Source organism: Arvicanthis niloticus, chromosome 17 (assembly GCF_011762505.2).
Source record: "Arvicanthis niloticus isolate mArvNil1 chromosome 17, mArvNil1.pat.X, whole genome shotgun sequence".
Lineage (NCBI taxonomy): Eukaryota > Metazoa > Chordata > Mammalia > Rodentia > Muridae > Arvicanthis > Arvicanthis niloticus.
In genome coordinates, this window is record NC_047674.1 from 29,767,581 (window position 1) to 29,790,187 (window position 22,607).

The 22,607-nt window shown below is 44.1% G+C and overlaps 1 protein-coding gene across 5 annotated transcripts in view; it reads left to right on the forward strand.

Annotated features, from left to right (window-relative positions):
* Positions 1-22,607, forward strand: part of Aff3 (ALF transcription elongation factor 3) — a 454,396-nt gene that overhangs the window by 426,936 nt on the left and 4,853 nt on the right. For all 5 annotated transcript variants that reach the window (XM_034521387.2, XM_034521388.2, XM_034521390.2 and 2 more), the window contains 8 exons: positions 216-417; positions 1,327-1,451; positions 11,796-11,859; positions 14,368-14,504; positions 17,984-18,055; positions 19,637-19,730; positions 21,755-21,804; positions 21,928-22,151. In XM_034521387.2, the coding sequence (XP_034377278.1) occupies positions 216-417; positions 1,327-1,451; positions 11,796-11,859; positions 14,368-14,504; positions 17,984-18,055; positions 19,637-19,730; positions 21,755-21,804; positions 21,928-22,151 (968 nt within the window). The remainder of the gene's footprint in view (positions 1-215; positions 418-1,326; positions 1,452-11,795; positions 11,860-14,367; positions 14,505-17,983; positions 18,056-19,636; positions 19,731-21,754; positions 21,805-21,927; positions 22,152-22,607) is intronic.

The following is a 22,607-nucleotide window of genomic DNA, read 5'->3' on the forward strand; positions in this document are numbered from 1 at the left end:
CAAGATTACTGCATGTCCTGATAAAGTAAAGAAACCAAGCATGAGATTTGTTTATTGTTTACTGTGGTCCTGATGCCATAAAGTCACTTCGCCAAAATAATTCCCAAGAAATTTCTTCCTGCCAGCAGATGTTAAATGAGAGGTTGGGCCATACAAGAAGCACGGCCTTTCTTCCTGTGCAGACTGGGACGCTCTGTTGCTGTTTCTCTTTTCAGCTTGGCAATACCAATAAACAAAAATGAGAAGATGCTCCGGTCACCCACCTCACCACTCCCCGATGCGTGTAAACACAAATACTCCAGTGAGGACTTGACTTCTTCCAGCCGACCTCATGGCAACGGGTTGTTGACTTCAGTGTCTTCCAACAAAGAGCCGAAGGCTGAGAGCCAGCTGCAGACGCATGCTGGAGACCTCACGGTTTGTCCAGGCCCTTCATTTCTAAGTAAACTCAGTGAAATTGTGAGCCCACCACTCTATCCCTAGCTTAGAAATACTGATTCTCACAGGAAGTGTGGTAGCAGCTCACACCTGTAATCCTAGCATTCAGTATGAGATAGTTCAAAATCAGCCTGATTTATCTGGTGAGGGAGGGAGGGAGAGAGGGAGAGAGAGAGAGAGAGAGGGAGAGAGAGAGAGAGAGTGAGTTAGTTCTTAGACCCTATCCTAGATCTACTAAAGCAGAAGCTAAGCCAGCAATCTGTTTTAGCAGGCTTCCACATGATTCTGACGTGTGTCTAAATTGGGAAAAATAAAAGTCCAGGGCCTCCACCCATGGTTACTACTTGAACTTGAGAAAGTTGCCTAACCCACCCAGTCTAAGTTCTCCCACCATGAAAGGAACATAAGACATCCTTTTTTTTATATTGCTGTGAGAACAGAATTGACAACGGGTGCAGAAGGTCTCAGCCTGATACCTGGATATGCACAGGCTGGGCATCCCTAATCCAAAGGGTTCCAAGATCTGACACTTGCTGAACAACATAATCCTGCAAATGGGTCATTCTGCACCTGATCTCCTCCTAGGATAGGCCAGAGTCAAAAGGAACCACAAAACTGTTTTAAAGCATGGGGCATGCAATTGCTTTTATATATATAATTACTACATGTGTGGGGCGAAACACAGATGAGTTTCATACTTGTCCCAAATACTCACTTGTGGTCCCCACTATTTTGCATAAATAATACACAGCCTGTGTTATTTTTTTCGTCACTGAAACAAAATCACTGTCATTTCTAGTATAGAACAGAGCGACATTCTGTGGGTACAAGTGTATCTAGTGGCTTTCTCAGCATGTCTCAGTGGCTTCTGTCTCATTTGTTATTTAGAAGGCCTCTCACAACGGTTCTGAAAATGGCATCCATAGCAAGTCTCGGCCTCAGACTGAGCCGTGGTCTCCAGGTTCCAATGGCCACAGGGACTGCAAGAGACAGAAACTGATCTTCGATGACATGTAAGTTCTTAATATGATGAGGAAGGAGAAAATAGAAAAAAAAGATCATTGTCTCTCTTATGATGTGACTGTTTGCCCTTGCATGATATGGTCATTTAAATGTCCCTCTCAAAGGAAACCCTAACTTTGTGGGCACCCCTGGGTAAAAAGATCACCAGGGCTAATGGGGATGGCACCCAAGACCTCAAGAAACTGAGAAAAACTGAACTGATGGGCCTTATTTATTCTTTAATTATGTATGTATCTGTCTGGGTATGTGTCCACGACTGTGGGTATTCATGGACCACCCTGTGTGGGTACTGAGCCCTCTGCAAGAGCAGGGCATACTCTTAACTGCTAAGCTCTCTCTCTCCAGCCCCCAGTGAGTCTTATTTCTAAGGATATGGATTAAGGGATATTGGATTTATAAAACCGAAAGAAGCATTTTTGGTTTTGTAAGATAGAATGGCCAAAGAATAATATCGATTTACCCCTGAAGGCTGTGTCCTTGCGAGACTTGGGTTTTTTTGTAACAGCATAAACAGGCCTTATATAAAACAACCAGCCCCTCATCTTCTGTTCACTTCTACTGCTGCAACCTGAATGAATCTCCCATAGCCAGCATCAGCTCACAAGGAGAAAGGAGCAGAAGGTAAGAAGACTGCCAGCCATGCTCTGGTGAGGCTGAAGATAATTTAGGCAGAAGGTGTGCTTTCATGAGTTCAGCCTGAATCCTGCTTTCAGCTGTTAGCTGACCCACAAACATCCAATGTGTGTCCACATGAGGCAGGATAAATGAAGTCTCCAGAAAGAGCAGGCAGGAAATTTCTGCCCTCTGGTGGCTTACAGTACAACTGCAGAGACAGACTATGAGCCATACACCCTCAGGAAGTCAAAATATAAACTGCTCTCAACATGTCTCAGCCCCTTCTCAGAAAGATCAATAATACCCATGATGGCTACTTCCCTCCTCAGGGGTGCCACACAAGCAGCAGCATCTGGGGAGCCTCAGGCACCGTGCTGGAATCACAGTCCTGCTCACTCTTTGACATCCCTCCCTCATTCTCACCTAAGTATAGACTCGTGTTATCTCTTCCTCTGTCAGACCTATACGGAGTCTTAATCTTTTACTTATTACTTAGACTTTATACATTAACCAGAGCACAGAGTTCAGGGGTTGGAAGCCAAATGTGCATCTCTCTGTCATTTAAAAAGCACGTGCTAAGGAAACAGAATCTGGGGATCGAGGTCTCACCTCCTCCTTTGGTTACTGCAGCTGCATGCTAGCTCCATGCATGCAACCCTCCCCTCCCTTCAGCTGTTCCAGCACCCACTCCATTCACTCCCCCTTTGCTGAGTACAATGGTAGGTGTTCATTGGCCCTCGAGACAGGAGACAGATGGTCAACAATGGTCTCTTTCGAACTTTGTGTGGAAATTGTCCCTGTGAATTTTAGTCGTTTTTTGAAAACTTACATAATTAGAGTGATAATTAAGGTGGTGGTGGGGTCTGTGCTTTGGAGTCATAGCTAGTAACAGAAGTGTTAGGCATTGAGGTGCTCAAAACACCAAATATTTCCAGTATATGACATGGGGAGCATGATAAAGGTAAGAAGAGGAAAAGCAAATATTTATGAGAAAACAAGTTTAATGACTTCTCCAATGTTCAAAACAGAGGGCTGAGTCAGAAAGAGCAGCCCAATAGCTGATGTTTCTTGAACTTATTACGGGGGGAATGTTTCTTTTTATGTTCCTTGTCTGTATCAATGAAGAGGCTCTGCCTGTTGGCAAAACGCTGTTGCCTATGCTGGGACTGTTGGTTCGGTTAGGGATATGGTAGAGTGAAATGGAAAAGCACTCCTCCATACCCCTACACGGAGAGGAGTGGCCGCTCGCCCCAAATGATTTGAAATCTCTGTTAGTAAAATAAACACAAAAGAAACAGCCACTGGTCTGAGAAGGCTCTGGGAAGAGTCTTTAAAACCCAAAAAGCAAAGAACCAATATTGTCTCTTCCTTTAAACCATGAAAATAGCTGTCCCTCAAGAGACCAAAAGTCGCCTGATGTGCAAAATGTCTTACACATCTAGCTGCTGCATACAAAGCACCTACTATGTGTCAGGTACAGGCAACAGTCAAGTTCTTCATGTTCGTTCCCTCCCATCCCCCTTTGCTTCCTTCCCTTCTGTCATGATTAGCTTCAACTTGACACACCTGGAAAGAGGAAACCTCGGTTAAGCATCTGTCTCAATGAGAAATGGCCTGTGGGTATGTTTATGGGGCATTCTCTTGAGTGCCAGTTGGTGCAGGAGCCCAGCCCACTGTGGGCAGTACCATCCCTAGGCAGGTGATGGGAATAAACCCTTCCTTCCCTTCCCTTTCCCTTTGGATTTTTCCTCCTCTTTTCCTTCCCTCCTCTCACTTCCTTTTCCTCCTCTTTTCCTTCCCTCCTCTCACTTCCTTTTCCTCCTCTTTTCCTTCCCTCCTCTCACTTCCCTCCTCTTTTACCTGACAACTTCTGCCCTGGCAGCTTCCTGACCAAGAAAGTCCTCAATCCCTTCCTTTGACTTTTCTTCACTGGGGCCCTGAGATGAAGAGAGAGGTTCCTGGGAGAAGAAAGAAAAGGGCCAGATCATTAGGGCCAGAGCCATTGGAAAACTGATTGGAAACACTAGAATGATCCAAAAAGTAACAGATGCCAGGCTCTGGTTTAGTTTGTTTTCATTCTTTTATTTAGTTATTTACTTTGCAACCCAATCACAGCTTCCCCTCCCTTCTCTCCTCTCGGGCCCTGGCTCCCCCCTGGGTCCCCCTTGGCTCCCCCCTGGCTCCCCCCTGGGTTCCCCCTGGCTCCCCCCATCCCCCTCCCTTTCTCCCATGCATGCATAGCATCCCAAGCTGCAGTCAAGTAGCTTTTTTTTTAAAAAAAAAAAAAAGGAAATTCATCCCTTTGTATTATAAATACTTGTTAATGGTTTTATAAACATGCAATTCAGACAACAACTGAATCCACCAGGCTGTCAAGAATGAGTACTGAATAAATATAGCTGAGTTATAAATACCTTTCCTAGGGGAAGGCCTGGATCTTTCTATCTTTCTTTCTTTTTCTGTAAACTTGCATTGAAAGAACATTTAGATTCCTGGTCTTCCACATCTCACATCTCACTTCCTATTTTTCTTACCAATTAAGCAAGCAGCAGTTAGTGCTTTGAGGATGCAAATGAACTGAAGGGGATAGCTCTTATTTTAGAACCTGAATCAAGGTCGGCTTGCTCTTGGTAAGCTGCAGGCGCAGACTAGCAGCAGTCTGACAGTCCCTCCTCCCCTGACATTCCCCAAAAGCATGAAAATCAGGGACAGTTACTACTCCACAGCCTCAGGGGGGAAGGTGGCAAACAGACTTCTCTCTTAAAAGACAGAATCTGAGAATGTATATCAAGGAACGTCAGTGCTGGTTCAACTCACAGCTTAGATGCTGGTCTTATTAGTGTAAAGCTGTGAGCTAGCTGTATATTATTTGGTGTCGTAATTAGCGACAGGGAGCTTTGGCCGAGGAGAATTGAGGGAGATCTGGGATGGGAAGCCTCGGTCCAAAAATCCTGAATTCACGGATCTGTGTGGTGAAAGGATTGGCTAGGAATAATGCCAGCTCCTGCCAGCCATATTGCTGTGTTGGAAGCCAGCAGGGCTGGAGGCCAGCACTGCCTGCTGCTCGTTGAAGGATGTGCTGTCCCCTGCCCATATTTCCATGGAAGAGGCAGTCACGACCAGAACACCCAGGCAATCCACCAAATGTCCCATCTGTCCCCATGATGCCAGTAACAGGAACAGAGCTACCTATCTCTCCCTGCACTGAATGAGGACTCCCTGGGACACACAATACTGGAGGCCATGAGCATGGGAAATGTGAGTGGCAGGAAGGGACTGGGACTTAACATTTGTAAGGTAATTACATGGCACAGTCTCCTAGCTAAAAGGATTTTAATTTTATAGAGGAAGGGACGATTCCCGTATATGAAAGGTTGAATCTCCGCAGCATGACTTAACCAAAGGAAACCAAGTAGAATTTTTGCATGGGCCAAATTGTCATAGGCAAGGCACTCTGGGTACCTTTCCATGGCACTGTTGTCCTAAGGGAGATCTCACTGCAGCAAAGCTGGACCCCCACCTTTTTGTTCTTAGGGAATTGTTTCCGTTGCACATCCCCCATCTCAGGTTGGGTCCTTACTTTATTCTCACGGAAGGAAAAACAAAATCAAAAAACAGGAATGTCAGGAAGGAAGGAAAGGACATACTTCTCTTACTGGAACATTTAGGCTTTGCTAAAATCAATCCTTTAAATGTCCAATGCAGAGAACAGCAGTGAGACGGATGGTTTTCAGTTGCTTCAGTGATTAAAACCTTGCCTCCCTTAGCCAGCACAACCTGAGAAATGTACTGTATTGTAAGGAACATGGCATAGGATCCTCCCCCTCTGGAGAAGCCAGGTTCCAGGCTCCTTAGGATTCCAGTCAGTATCAAGGAACAAAGCTGCATAGGGATCCCACTGCTTAAACACCATCAGCTGCATCCACAGGGTGTGTGCAGACAGCCAGTAGCCTCACCTGGGAGCCCCAGTCTCCAAGCATCCTCAGCAACAGTGACGACAGGCGATAGAACACTTGCCCAGCGTGCATGAAGCTGAGGTTGTCACCCAGTTCTGCAAAGCTAGCACTACAAAACATCTCATGTGTGAAAAAGAAACATTTAACCTCTTGCACAGTCTGGCTCCTTCTGGAACAAGCACCTGAAAGCCGAGGACACAGCTAGGGCATGCCAAATGATACTGGGGGTAGAGAGAAATCCATTTGATACCATCATTGCTCCTCTGTCTGATGTGGATTTCAGTTTCTCCAAGCAAACCATCCCCATTTCTCCACACCCAGGAACCTGTTTTGTTCAAACACAGTTAGCTCTCATCCCTGCCAGTTTGCACAAAACAGCCTTGCTCTATGGAAGGACGGCCTTTCAAAGAGGTAGGAATTACAGAAAGCAGCGTGCCAGCCTCTCTGTGGGAGGCCATTCATCTCGCTGGCTCCCTCAGCCAGGAAGGAGAACAAAAACCAAAGTCCTCTGTAAAGCTCCCGTGCTCAGTGTGTCAGGTCGGTTGCACGCTGCTGCTGCTCAGGGCCACCGCCATGTATTTGTAGACGATGCTGATGGAAGAAAAGAAGAAAAGGAAACGTCCCGTTTGGACCAAGTACACCGATCGCTTTCGTTACACTGAACTATTAGAACAAAGGTGCACATGGCTTGAGCTCTGCCTTCAGCCAGTCCTGATCTCTGTGGAGCACTGGGTGCTCTTCCATTTGCAATGTTTAATTGCACATTTATCAGTGTGTTCATGATCACCATAAAACACTATGAAAAATAGCACACAGGGTATTATTATAGAAGTGTAAAGACTCTAGATTCTCCCACTTAAAGACAGATTCGGTGAAAAAATGTATTCTGCACTGAGAGTATTAGGTTCATTTCAGCACCTTTGATATATTAGGTTTTGTACCTCTGACAGGGGTAAGGACAATTTCATTTTTCCTACTGACTTGTGTACAGCTGTGGAAAGGAGTACAGATTAGCGTGACTCCACAGCCATGCCGGACAGTCTGAGTGACATCCCATTGGTCCCAATGACTTTATAATGGCCTGGTTTAAGAGCATAGCAGCAGAAATCACCTGAGAGGAGAAAATGGACCAATCTTCAGGCAATTTTCAGTGCTCAGTATAGTGAGCCCTCCATTATATGCAAAGCGGATTCTAACGAGCGTGTTTGTAAATGGTCCATAGACAGCAGCAGGTTTCCTTTAGCATGGCAGGTTACTGTTGTAGCTGCCAGGATCCAGTCAGAAAATTAAATGTGCTACTTACCCACAGGCACTGCTGTGTGCCCGTGACTCAGCCTCCACATCAGGTTTAAAAGATTCATTCATGTGCTACAGATAAAAATAGCGTTGATTGAAGAACATACTTTGGGGGCTATCAGCCACTGCCATCTCTAAGGTAACTTAGAAAATCTGTGAAATCTAAGTTTATGACCCAGAGAGGTTTTTTTTTTTATCATGGAAACAAAATGCATTTAAAATAATCTTTTAGTGGTGAGGTCTACAAAACAGGACACACACACAAATGACCAAACTTAGATACTGTAGCGTAGAGCAGATAATGATGTGGAGAATTTCAAGTTGCCATGGAGACATTCTCCAGCTCATTGACTATGATGCTGCGCCTTCTCAGAAGGCAACACTCTTCCCTAAGCACAGAAGAAATTCAGTACAATTCAAGAATTACTGTAGGTGGGGAAAACCAAAAAGGTCAGTGGTATGGTTCCCACTGAAACATGCCAGTGGCCAGGCTACACCCATGCATTAACTGTAGCCCTGTAAACTCAGAAGGTAATTAATTACCCACCAAGTATAGCACGGACAAGTTCTCTGTAGTGGTGAGAAAGAGTCAGAAGCATGGGTTAAGCTAATAGTTCCTGACAGTGCTCAGACTCCAAGGTCTGACCAAAGTCTATCATAACCTTTGGTTCACGATAGGATTTGGTGAACTGTCAGTGAATGAGCAGAAAGCACAACATTCAGGGCAGGAGAAAGGAAGAACAGAGCTTCAAAGCAAGTCATCAAAACTGATGGAATCTGCCTAGACTTTGCTCCATGTCCCTCATGAATACCTCAGAGGCCCCAAAGTTTGGTTTTAGGACAAGATGGTGAAACAACAGAAACCATATTTTAGAAACTCTGGTCAAGGCATAAGTTTCCAGACTGACTCTAAGGGAGGTAAAGTTACAGACTCCAAAACTATGATAAAAGCCAACTCAGATGGCCCTTCCTTAAGAGAAGAAAAATAGGGGCTGGAGAGATGGCTCAGTGGTTAAGAGCACTGACTGCTCTTCCAGAGGTCCTGAATTCAATTCACAGCAACGACATGGTGGCTCACAACCATCTGTAATGGATCCGATGCCCTCTTGTGGTGTGTCTGAAAACAGCTACAGGTGTACTCATACACATATAAATATTTTTTTTTTTAATTTAAGTTTAAAAAAAGAGAGAGTGGAGGAATGGGAAGAGGAAGCACAGACATACCTGGTAACTGGAGAGAACCAGTGAAAACCAGACTTGCCTCACATGGTTAGCCCTGGTGTCTGAAGCTCGGGAGTCAGTCTAGGCTTGGCTGCAGGCAAGTTCTAGTAGTCTATGTCAAGATGTGAAGCCAACGACCAATCAGAGCAGCAGCTCTGCCCTTTCCAATGCCCTAACAGCAGATACTCGTCATAGCACAGTGTTTCAAACCCACAGGATCTACACCATCAAGAAATGATCCATAGGGGCTAGAGAGATGGCTCAGGGGTTAGGAGCACTGGTTGTTCTAACTAACAGAAGACCTGGGTTCAATTCCCAGCACCCACCACAACTGTCTGTAACTCAGATCTCAGGGGCTCCAACATGCAAATGGTATACAGACACACGTGTAGACAGAAAGCCATTCACATGAAATAAAGGTTTGAAAAATTATTTTTAAAAAAAAAGTAAAACTAAGACTTTAAAATAGAAAAGAAATGGCCCGTAATCCATAGACTTCAGATGGTCACCAGTGGCTTGTCACTGTAACAGTGGCACTCACTTTAGTTCAGGAGGTTGTACATGTGTGGGGCAAATAGCACAAGGAAACAATGTAATTTCTGCTCAGTTTTACTGTGAATCTAAAACTGCTCTAGAAACAGTTTGTTTGGAAACAGAAGCAAACAAGAAGTAACAATGGAAATTGCCCAAGTTTGAACCAATCAGTCTGTAGTCAGAGAAGGAATAGCACTCTGTTAAGACAACTAAAAAGCATTTGAGTGGAGCTGTGGGTCCCTGGGAGATGACCTAGAAAAGCAGAGATGACAGGAGCAGGCCCTCTTAACTAAGGAAACCTTTAGCCACAGCAGAGACCCACCAAGGGGAACAGAAGGCCTCAGATAAGGATGGGAACAAGGATGGTGAAGGAGCCATTGCTGAAAGGCAGACTGTAGCATTCAGGAAATTCCACAGCTGCTTTGCCACTTCTTTATGGTAACAAATTCATCATGTCAGCCTTAGTATACTGCCACAACCCTAACAATATCTGTAGAGAAATAAGAAACAGGAAATGATATGCTCTGTGTGTGTGTGTGTGTGTGTGTGTGTGTGTGTGTGTGTGTGAATTTCTTTTTTTTTAATTTTTTTTTTATAGTCCAGTCGTTGCCCCCCCCCCACACTCCTGGTCTGCACTCTCACATTTCCTCATCTCATTCCTCCTCCCTGCTTTTATTAAGAAAATGTCCCCTCTCCCCTGATGACAGGCCTCCCCATTCCCTGGGGCCTCAAGTCTCTCAAGAGTTAAGCATATTATCTCCCACTGAGGCCAGACAGTCCTCTGCTGTATATGTGTGTTGGGGGGGGGGGGGTTGGAATAGCTCATGTATGCTGCCTGGTTGGTGGTTCAGTGTATGAGAGATCTCAGGGGTCCAGGTTAGTTGAGACTGCTGGGCTTTCTGTGGGGTTGCCCTTCTCCTCAGCTTCTTCCAGCCTTTTTCTAATTCAACCACAGGGGTCCCCAACCTCAGTCCAATAGTTGGGTGTAAGTATCTGTATCTGTCTCAGTTGGCTGTTTGTTGGGCCTCTTGGAGGGCAGCCATACTAGAGTCCTGTCTGAAAGTACCCCATAGCATCAATAATAGTGTCAGGCACTAGAGCCTCCCCTTGAGATGGATCCCAAGTTGGGGCGGTCACTGGACCACTTTTCCTCATCTCCTCTCCATTTTTGTTCCTGCAGTTCTTTTGACGGGAACAATTCTGAGTCAGCGTTTTGACTGTGGAATGGCAACCCCATCCCTCCCCCTGATGCCCTGTCTATCTACCAGATTTGAACTCTATAAGTTCCCTCTCCCCACTATTGGGCATTTCATCTAAGGTTTCTCCCTTTGAGTCCTGAGAGTCTCTCATTTTTTATTCCAATGTTTTGTTTTTTTTTTACCCAAAACTAATTATTTGCTTTGATTATGATTTTGTTTCTTAGTTTGGTTATTGAAATGTGGTATAAACCCACGTTCATTATCATAGCACAAACTGATTTTTTTTTTAAGCATTCTGATCTCTTTGAATAAAGGAATGTTCTGATGACCTGGCATTGCAATGAGATAAAAGACCCATTAGAGGGCCTGGCAGTGGTGGCGCACACCTTTAATCCCAGCACTTGGAAGGCAGAGGCAGGCAGATTTCTGAGTTTGAGGTCAGCCTGGTCCACAGAGTGAGTCCCAGTACAGCCAAGGCTACACAGAGAAATTCTGTCTCGAACCCCGCCCCCCCAAAAAATAGAATCTAAAACAAGACAGTTTAAAATAAGCAAATTATAATAGGTTAAACAACCCATAACTAATGTCTCTGCTGACATCATATCCCCTAACTATTCATTAATAGGTCAAGTTTATTGATCACATAACACAGAATGCAAAGAAGTTGATGCTTATGGCATCTAAAGTATGTGAAGGATTTTTGTTTTATTAGTCTATTAGACTAAGCATTTTTAAAGGCACCATCCTCTACAGAGCTGTCCTATGCATGTGGTGCAGGGTTGTTATGCACATGCAATCAGTCTCAGGACAAATTACCTTCATCTCCCAGAAGAACTGGCAGTGGCCAGGGTTATTGCTGTAATATCACACAAGTCTGTTTACCGACTAGCTAATCAGCACTCCAGACGATACATGGTGTCTTTGCATTGTTACAAGGTACACATCATTTTACAATTAACTTTATTATAACTGGAACATAATCACACTGCATCACAGTTCTTTAGTTTCACTGTGAGGCTTTAAGATAATTAAATATATGTACACACAACTCCAGGTACCATTTCTGTATATAAATGACACAGTCACAGAACAAATAAATATTCACCCATACATATCCATGATATTATCATCAGACATATTTACAGTTTTTAAGCTAAAAGGCAGATGGGTTTCTGTAGATACTGTGAAAAATAAGATTTTTTTTTTTTTTACTTTTTTCTTGTCCATACAATAATAAAAAAAACTTATTCACAGATTAGGCACTGAGGGATCACATTAAAATAACTATAAATATAGGCTATCTGCACATATTGAGTGGGCTTTGAATTGCTAACTTAGGAGAAAAATAATGTATTTTATGTACAGGCTATAATTTGAAGGTGCAGAAAGTAGCCATGATTCTGTATTAAGCAGAGTTTTTTAAATTGCACTTTATGTTTGAATGAAAGGAAAGCAGATTTCCCATAGATTTCGCACTGAAGCAGTAATGGCATCTGATGTTCTCCTCTTGCAGGCCTCGAAGTGCAGATTATTTTATGAGAGAAGCTAAGCGGATGAAACATAAAGCGGACGCCATGGTGAGACCCTTTCTTCTAGACTTGCTTGTCCAAATTGTGTTTGTACTGCAGCTTCGTCACTGGGGCAATATAGCCAGGGCAATTATAAAATCTATTACAAGGATGGCTGGGCCTGCTAAATGGGAAAATGTTTATATAATCAAAGGCTCATAGCCCAATAAATTATGACTTCACTCAGCAATGTCTAACTGGAAAAAAGCCCTGGATAAATGAATATTGCAATTTCGTCTTAAGGTTTGAAGTAGTAGCCGGAGCCAGTGGAGTCAGTGGAGTCAGTGGGTGGAGCTATTAGGAACAAATTAAATTTGCATTTTACTCTCTGGCTAGTCTGGCTGACTGTTCCTTGGCTCAGGCCCATGATCAAATCTCTTTTCAGGAAGACTAGTGTTTCTCCTGTGGAGGCCAAAAAGGAACACATCCCCTGAAGTTTTACAACATAGAAATGGTCACCTGAACTTAAAATCTCAGGTTGCCATGATCTGATCTTTTCAAAGAATAATTTTTCTGACTTGGGCGATCTCTAGTTTTGGAGACCTTAAAGCTTTCAGACGAGAAATAGAAAGACTTCTGGTTTGCTTGTTTCTACCTAGAAATTCTAGTTTTCTTCCCCTCTGGAGTTCATAACAAGATCAGTCAGGGTCGGGAGATGAAGGTGGCATCTCAGGTCCCTTTCAAAATATGATTCCAGAGAGGAAGATACATAAACCCTAAGAGGTGCACTCAGTGTGCCTCGCGCTGCCCGCCACAGTTATCATCTGATGTCACCTGCCGAGAGGCGCTGGGCTAATATGGATATAGGCAGTGAATATCAGAACACAGAGAGGATTGCAAGGAATGGCTCTTGTCCTCAGAGCCCCACAATCTGAGTGTATGGTGGAGAGTTTAGGTCATCCAAAGAAGCTGATAGTGTGGATTGCCCTTTCTGTAGTACTTAAAAAGAGAAAAGAAGGAAAGAAAGGAAATTAATTAGAACGTTCACATGCATGGCCACTACTGAGCACACTTTTTTGTTTGGTCTGATTTGGTTTGGTTTGAGTCAAAGTTTCTCTATGTAACCCTGGCTGTCCTGGAACTCACTCTGTAGACCAGGTCTCCAACTCAGCGATCCACCTGTCTACCTCACAAGTGCTGGGATTCAAGGTGTGTGCCATTGTACCCAGCTGCCTGCTTGACTTACAATGTATTAAATTATTGATTTGTTAACGAATAAGAGTTTTGCTCTGTATTCATTTTCCAAGTTATCGTTGTTAATGAAAGTTCGGGATTTGTTTATTTATTTATTTATTTATTTTTAGTGGTAGGACTTGAGAGTAGTTAAAGTGAATATCTGTGAATTTTTCTTTAATTAATAAATCATGGGGAAACAAAGGTTTTTTTTGCAAGGCTAGAATATGTGGTTTTCTGGAGCAGCATTCAGTGTCTAGAGCCAGAACCTCAATACAGAGTTCTAGACTTGGGAGAACTGGCTGTAAAGCCAGCGCATGCCTGCTGCAGAAGCTGCAGAGGGCCCTGTCTCTCCAGGTATGTTCAGCCGAACTGTGGGTGCTATGGAGTCTGTGCTGATTAGCATAAACGTAGACAATGTGGATAACCCCTCATTTTGTGGAGTGAAGTAGAACCGTGGGTTGATCTCCCCTTTGTTTTGGTCCTCAGTCTTCCCTATAATAAGGCCCTCTTGGCAATGAAATACACGATGGTGACCATGCGGGGGGGGGGGGGGGTGTATAAAGTCACAAATAGCGAATGAGGCAGTAATCAAGGCTCTGAACTATCACTGTTACGGTTGCAAAGACAGCCATGAAGATCTACATACTGAGCCAGAACTTCCAACTCTGATAGATGTTTAGCGCTATGCGGGAATCAATCTGCCAGACCACTGAGAAGGAAACAGAAATCTGCAATGTTGTAGCCTTAAGCTGCATTGGCAGCTGTCAGTCACGTGACTCCTACTTATGCGCACTTACTTGCCTCAAACTCTGAGGGAATATCCCTTTATCCATGGGAGATGAGCTCAGCTCCGAGCCCCAAGCTCCTACAGTGTTCCTTGAAGCTAGATTATCCAAAGCCTTTTTCATATACATGCCTGTTTTTAATATGCAATTAAGCACAGAAAAACATTAACAGTGACTAGTAAATTCTGATCTTGTAGAGCAATTATAATAGATTTTAAAAAAATAAAAAGCTTAAGAACTGTATATTTCTGGAATTTTCCTCATAACATTTTCAGACTGTATTGGCCACAAGAACCTGAAACTGTGGAAAATGAGCTATGGATGGCAGAGAGAGCTTTCCCCTCCTTCCTCCCTCCCTCCCTCCTTCCATGTCTCCCTCCCTCCCCCCTCTGTCTGTCTGTCTCTCTCTTTCTTTGTGTGTCTCTCCATCTCTCTCCCTCTCTCTATTCAAATTTTAGAGCTCAAAAGCTGGGTTTCTCAAAGCATATAAGCTGCAACAATTTCCCGCTTTTAAAAAGCTCTTATGAAGGAACACATCACCAATTCTGTTTGTCAGGTGGAGAAATTCGGGAAGGCCCTGAACTATGCTGAAGCAGCCTTGTCCTTCATTGAGTGTGGAAACGCAATGGAACAAGGACCAATGGAATCCAAGTCTCCATACACCATGTACTCAGAGACGGTGGAGCTCATCCGGTAAGCAAGCCCTGCTTCCAGCAAGAGCAAGGCAGGAAGACGCAAGGGGCAGAGCCGGGGAGTGGTGGGGTGGGGCAAGGGAGTGGTGGGGCGGAACCAGGGAGCGGTGGGTGGAGCCAGGGAGCGGTGGGGCGGGGCAGAGGAGCAGTACATATAAGCACATATGGGGAATATTAAGAAAAGAATGACTGCCTGCTCTAGTAGCCACTGGGAACCAATGTTCCTCTGTAAATGGTTTTTAAATGTTGTTTAATAACTATATCAGTTATTAATACGACTTGACCAGCCCCCCAATAATCGAGGCAGAGTCCTATGGATTTTTAAAATCAGCGTTAGGACAATTACTGTGTGAATTACCCTTAATCTATTTTTTCTCTAAGCTAGACTGTTAATTCCCCAGTTGCACTCACCGGATGCTTGCTGTTTGAGTCTTCCCTGGGTTATTTCTGCTCCGTCATTCTGTCCATGGGCCATTTCATTCAGCCATGTCTGCCTGGTCCATCATGTCTCATGGAGACCTCTTGTTCTGTCTTTTTCCCCTTCCCCCTCCTTCTTCTCTCTCCTTCTTTCTCCTCTTTCTCCGTGTCCCTACCTGTGACCCCCCCCCCCAGGCCAATAACCGAAATCCCACCTGCCTCTATTCTCCCCAGTCATTGGCTGTAACCACTTTTATTTAACCAAGAGCTTTAAATTGGGGGGCTAGGTTTATATAACAAGGGCTAGTATATGTGAGAATTTGCTTGTGGGACTGCTACCAGATCTTGGGGTTCAGAATTTAGCATTTGTATGCAAATACACCAGACTAACTCCCAACATTCCTCCCCCAAAATAAGAATGGGCAGGGGCTTACAGCTTTCATTTGGCTTGCCTTCCTGTTTCCTGTGTGAGGCAGGGCACCTATGCACAAAGTCTCCCTGGCTGTCCAAGGAAGAGGCATGACAGAATGAGCAGGGACATGTCCCCATGTCCCTCAAATAGGAAGTGGTCAGTGTTCAACTCATTTCTTCTCTAAGCTGCTTGTAAATCAGAGGTCAATAGTGAAAATGGAGATGTAAGTATGTGGTAGATCAGTTGGCTGCACAAGCCACTGGGTTCAGTCCTTGTCATTTAAATGAATGAATGTATTTATTCATCCTATTTCTCAAGAGTGGTGAGAAGAAGCGACAGTAGTAACCTCATTCTGAAATGTAGACCTAAGTAGGCATTTCTTGGTAGGAAACATAAAAAGGACAGTCAGTGTATCACTAAGCAACAGGGAAATAAAACCACAGGCAGACCCAGTATACAGTTTGTGATTATTAAATATCTGATGCCACGGTGCCTACAGAGAACTTCAGTTGTTGTATCCTGCCTAAAGCCATCCATGCTGTAAAATGGATAAATAAATCATAACCACAACAAAGCCCATCAAACAGATGGGATACAGATATGACACATGCTGTACCCACTGAAGCCAGCCATCTGGCCCAGAGAGAGTACAGTTCAGAATGAGTGGCACCCCTTCAATACCCAGAAAGTGGAGGCAAGGAGAGATTCTCTTACCTGAAGGATGACCACAGTTAACGGTAAGGTGTGTTTCAGAGTAGTTTCAGGAGAAGTTGGTTGATTTAACATTCTCACCAAAAAAAAAAAGGCAAATGAATAAAAAGGTCCTGTGCTAACCACCCTGGCTTCATCAGTATACAGTGTGAATATGTATCACAATGTCAGATTGTACCCCATAAAAATGTGACTAGTTATGAACTGTGCCATGATGGAATTTGCAAAGGAGCACTGGTTACTTTGCTGCTTAAATCTGTGCCTTACTCACCAGACCTAGCTCCCCTCTCCCTAAAAGACACTCAGGAGCCACAGCAGGGGCATCTCTCTACAAGGGAGAGATTTCCTCCCTCCCCAGGGCTCCAGAGAGCAAAGGATCATACTCAATCTAGGGGAACAAAGCTACCTTAAGATTCTTGCCCCTGAGCACTGTTAGGTTGGGAATCACTCCCAACCCATGAATTTCTGAGTCATTACAAACTACAGCAAACATAATCACAAAAGATCCAACTTTGTATGTGTGCACATATGTGTGTTCATATATGCAAATTCGTTTGTATATATGTATGTGTGTATGGTGAGTGTGTGGTGTTTGTATATGTATGTGTGTATGGTGAGTGTGTGGTGTTTGTATATGTATGTGTGTATGGTGAGTGTGTGGTGTTTGTATATGTATGTGTGTATGGTGAGTGTGTGGTGTTTGTATATGTATGTGTGTATGGTGAGTGTGTGGTGTTTGTATATGATGTATGTGTGTGCTGTGTATGTATGTGGTCTCCTCTCATCGGGGCAGAAGGAGTCCAGTGTCCGAGCTGGAGTCTGGCTAAGGAAACCAGAAGCATTTGTCTCTAGCCAACTCACAAGTCAAGAGGGAGAAGGTATTCCTCATTTCCCTCTCTGGTCTCAGAGCACAACAGAAGGTTGGAAGGGAGATACAACAAAAACAAATTGTATTTGGAGAGTGCCATAATACAACCTAATCTGCAAACTAATAAAAACATATATATATACTGAAGAAACTTCCTCAATAAAAAGGTGATAAAAGGAATCTTGGCGTGTCTGGGAGGAACAGAAGTGTAGCTATGTTCACAATAAAATGTTTCTTCCAGTGAGTTTTGTAAATCATTTGATGGTTGAAACAAAATTTACACCACCATCTGGTACTCAAGATACTATTACTTAAAAGAAAGGAGGTAAAGACTTCCATGCCTCAGTCAGTGTAAAACCATCAAACTGTAGGTCACACAGACAGGGTTTTACCCAGGGCAAGCTCCAGGGAAACTGCAAAGGGCTGCACTTGGAACTTAGAAACTGCAGCTACAGGATTACTTTCTCAGCCATTTTCAGCAAGCTGCTTGCTGTGTATGCCAAGAGCTTCACAAAGTAAAATATGGGCACTATCCTCTATGTCTGAGTACCAGGGTGAGCTTCACCTCCATTCTAAGTGACTCAGCATAGTAGAAATGTAGAAGAAATTGATGCTTACCTATATCTGTGAATGGCTCTCAAGCTTGCAGCACTCTTGAGAGTCTGTTCTGTGTCATTAAAGTGCAGAGGGTAGCACAACAAAAGCCAGCTCCTTCCAGTTGGCACAGTAATGCCATCAGCCAGCTTTTAAGGCAGGCTTGTCAGCACTGTGGCACCTATGTACTCGGGCTGGAGAGCTGATTCAGTGGTTAGGAACACCTGCTGCTCATGCAGAGGACCCAAGTTCGAATCCCAAAATTTACAGCCACTTTGTGACTTGACCTCCGAGGGATCCAACACCTATACATGCCCATATGTACATACATGTACATAACAAGACAAACACATGTACATACAGAGAAAAGAAAGAACACCTGAGCGTGGGGTGGAGAACCATAGAAAAGTTTCTGTTGGTACCCAGAAAAACACCTTTTAATTCCTTTGCTTTTTTTATTTTATCTTTTTTTTTAAAGGTATGCTATGAGATTAAAAACCCACTCAGGCCCCAACGCTACACCTGAGGACAAACAGTTAGCTGCGCTTTGGTAAGTGTAACCCCAGCTCTGCAAATGGGATGCTGAGCTGCCTTGTGCTTTCTGGAACCTACAACCCACTTAATCTCAAGCTTCTCCAACAGCCAAGAGGGCCAGACCACTTTTCCCTATGATACCCTGAATTCACGGTGACAACATCACAGGGAGAGAATGGTTGCCAGTAGCCGATCAGGGTAACCAAACACAGCAGGCTCCCTGTCTTAGAGAAATAAGGTGTTGAACATCAGACACCCAGTGTGGACCTCTGGCCTCTACACACAGGGGCAGGCATGAGCACACACATGTGTTCATATATGCACACACACACACACACACACAAAATCAAAGTAAAAATAATAGGCCCACCTCAGTCCTTTGAACATGAACAGTACTAAATGGAATTTTTCTTGTACTTAACACTTTAGATGCAGTCAAAATCATTGACAAGTTATTTCACATGCCAAATCAGTATGCATGAATACCCACAATCCATTAGAGTTATCAATACACTGAACCAAGGGGATGCTTATTATACTTAGGTAATAAAATAATTTCTTTCACACGAGTTAATGGGTAATCAATATCCCTGCACTTAGAATTACAGTAGTAAGGGCTGTGCAGTGATAACTCTCCACACGGCATCTGCTCTGCCACCTCAACCCATCCCTCACACTGCAAGGCCCCTCTCTTAGTCTCTCTTGTCCTGTGAATTCAGAGTGGTGTGCCTTCGGCAGGTTCCCTGAGCTCTAGGTCTAATCGGTGAGACAGGAACGCAAATGGAATCTCAGACAGCATAACTGCAACGTAGACACAAGACAGTCTTGAGCTGTTCAACGCGATTTCCTCTGGAGTCTGAGGTGTTGTGTTAGAGAAGTGGACCAGGTTGTACTGCGAACCTTGTGGTTGTAACCCGACAATACCTGATCTGAGCTGAGGAAGAATTACCAGTAACAAGCACCAGGAAAGAGAGACTTAGTCTCGGGAAATGCTAAATATGCCCTTTTCTTTATTGAAGTACCATGATGGGATTAATAAATTGATGGTAATTAACAATTAATGCTGGAATATATGTAGGTTATAAATAAGTATACAAAACCTTGTGGTAAATGAGCAAATGTAACTAGCCTCAGATTAGTATTTCTGTTGTGGCTGTAATGCACTTTATTTGAACTGATTACGATCTAGTAAAGCATTAACAAGCAGAGGTGATAAAATCTGTGAAATTGCTGTCCCGTCTAGAGCCCAATAGCTCACCCTGTGAAGCAGTACAGACCTTGTGGTAGTACTCCCTCGGGCTCTAGTGGGGAGACACTGCCCTCTGGTGGTAGAAGAAGAGAGTGGCCTGACCCTGTTCCCAACAAAGCTCTTAAAGCTGTTATTACATGTCATCTGGTGGTAAATGCAGGTATGGGGTGCCTCCTTGGAATCTTGAATTGTTATTTTTTGAGCAGAAGGAACGTCAAATACCCATACACATACTTAAGATGGGAGCATTTTAGAGGTATAAGTGTGATCAAAATATTGAGTCGGAAATGACAGCATTTGTTCTGAAGCTTCGCTGTGAAGGACACACGTTTCTCTCCTTCCCTGCAGTTATCGATGCCTGGCTCTCCTATACTGGCGGATGTTTCGACTCAAAAGGGACCATGCTGTAAAGTATTCAAAAGCACTTATCGACTATTTCAAGGTACTGTCTAGCAAATAAGAGCACCATGGCTCCTTGTGCTGGGCTCTGTCCCTGGCAGAGGTGCCTCTGAGAGGCCTCATGTACCCACTGCCTTCAGGCTAAACCTGCCATCTCTGTTGTCCAGAGTCACCCCATTTATGACACATTTGTGGCTTGCAGGGCTCCAAGAATGGGCCTTGAGAGCCCAGATAATTTTCCCCACTGTCTTCGTGGCCTTATTTTTATAGCCTCTAAACAAAGAATGTCCAATTTGTCCCCAGTGTCCAGGGGAACAGACATAATTTCTTATCTACATGTAGAATTCATGGAAGTAACTACTTAGACCCACTCCCCTGAGTTAATCTCTAGTAGCTGATTTAATCTTTGATGGAAATGCCATTTTTTAAGGATAGGAAATGGCTCATTACAGCTCAGAGACCCTCAATAGTAATGTGTGGTGGTGATAGATTGAATCACAGCCATGGCAACTTTTATCTCAGAAAATTAAATTACTTTCCTGAGAAGAATACAAAACTAGCAAAACAAATGAAGAGCACCTCTTTGCTGCGCTGTTGCACGTGAACCTGAAGTTAATCATTTGTTCAAAATGTGTTTGTCTGAAATTACAACATCATTGTCTCCTCTCCTACTTTGTCACACACGTACTCGTGCACACACACATACAAACACACAGACACACACATATACAAACACAGACACACACAGACACACACACAGACACACACATACACACATACAAACACACAAAGATATTACAGACACACACAAAGACACACATACAAACACACAGACATACACACATACAAACACACAAAGACATTACAGACACACATACAAACACATACACACAGACACACAGACAAACACACACACACACACACACACATACATCTTTTTTAGTCCTTTATTGCCAACCTGCACATCTGAAAGGCCAGCTGGATGCCAGGCTGTCCTGGCAATGCTCTGGTCTGTGTCTAGTGCACTGCCGTCTTCTAATTGTTCATATGGAATGACTGCTGAGGAGCAATGAGATAGCCTGGTGGGCTTGCCTGTAATCCCAGCACTCAGGAAGCAGAGGCAGGAGGATCATTGCAAGTTCCAGGCCAATCAGATCTATGCAGCGAGACCTGTCTCAAACACACTGTCAGGTGGACTACACTTCTGTGTTAGCTGTATTGGTACATATACGTAAGTCAAGGGCTAAGGATACAGCTGAGTGGTGGAGAGGTTTCTTGTAACACCTTGGGCGCAGTGTCTAATACCACCAAAAAAAATGAGAAGAAAAAAAAAAAAGACTCTCAGTACAATTAAGTGTGCTAGTAATAAGGTATCAATAAGTGTCAGAATTTCTACATTTTCCTTTGAGAAATGCATTTGAAGCTATTGCTTTAAGAGTATTCTCTTATTCCTTTAAGATAAATAAGTTGGTGGTGGTGGTGGTGGTGTTTCTCAAGACAGGGTTTCTCTGTGTAGCCCAGGCTGGCTTTGAACTCCAAGACCTGCCTGCTTCTGTCTCCTGAGTGTTGGAATTAAAGGCGTGCACCACCACACCCAGCATTAAGAGAAATAATTTTAAACTTTGTAGGATTTGATGACACACTTCCTTCAGAGCCTCTGTAAATAAACCCTAAATTTAGATAAAAGGTCTTCTCATTGTGGAGAGGGAAACAGTTCCTACTCTGTTGAGAAGATTTAGACCAATTTCCAATGAAGAACTCCGGATTGGCTTAGCACTCACCAAACCCTTGCAGTTATGGATAATTCAGTGCCTAATTTGTGTGTAAAGGCCTCCCCTGAGGAAGGCACATGTGCACACTTGTGCTCACACACATCCATACACACTAGCTTCCATGGAAGAAGAAAAGCCCTGAGATTATTGTGACTCCCCAGATCTGGTTTCAGTGAGTCTGCCCTGACCTACAGAATCTTAGTGGTTTTTGTCACAGTTGCCTGATAATATGCTGCTGTCCGCTGCTTAGTCTCAGCCAGTGCCACTCACTGTCCAAATTCTTATTTCCCTGCAGAATTCATCGAAAGCTGCCCAAGCCCCATCCCCATGGGGGTCCAGTGGCAAGTAAGTTCACTTTCCCCAAATGCAAATAAACTACACATTGCATGATACCCCAAGGGGCTGCCCCGCCCTGCCTCGCCTGTTCCCAACCTCTCCACTCTGGCTTTTCTACCTCTCTTCTTCCAGGAGCACTGGAAGCCCATCCCCCATGTCTCCCAACCCTTCTCCCGCCAGCTCCGTGGGGTCTCAGGGCAGCCTCTCCAGTTCCAGCGGCCTGTCCCCGTCGACCATCGTCAGCATTCCCCAGCGCATTCACCAGATGGCAGCCAACCACGTCAGCATCACCAACAGCATCCTCCACAGCTATGACTACTGGGAGATGGCTGATAACCTGGCCAAGGAAAACAGAGGTGTGTGCACAAGCCCTGGAGAATGGGGACCCGCCTAGGCACAGGGAAATCTGCCCGAGGGGTATCAGTGATCAAATTTCATGATTTACCAAGGAGAAATAAAAGGCTGGCACCTGTCGCCTGGGCCTGCTTTTACTCTTGCTGTAGAAGAACAGGTGGATTCAGTTAGATGCAGATACACACAGAGGCAGGTACAAATTCAGTCACAGGTGTACATGCACAATCATAGGATTTCTAAAGTGAGCTTCTTCCACATAGACTATATTTCCTTTTAATTTGCAGCACCCCCCAAGACCTAGCCTAGTTCCTAGAACACAGATGGGGCTACAGAAATATCAAATATATGAATGAGTGTTAGCAGCTCTTTAAGGTCTAGGCTGCTAGCCAGGCTTGGTGGTGCAGGCCTAGAGCTCTGGTACTCAAGAAGTTGAAGCAGGCTGATTTCCAAATTTGAGT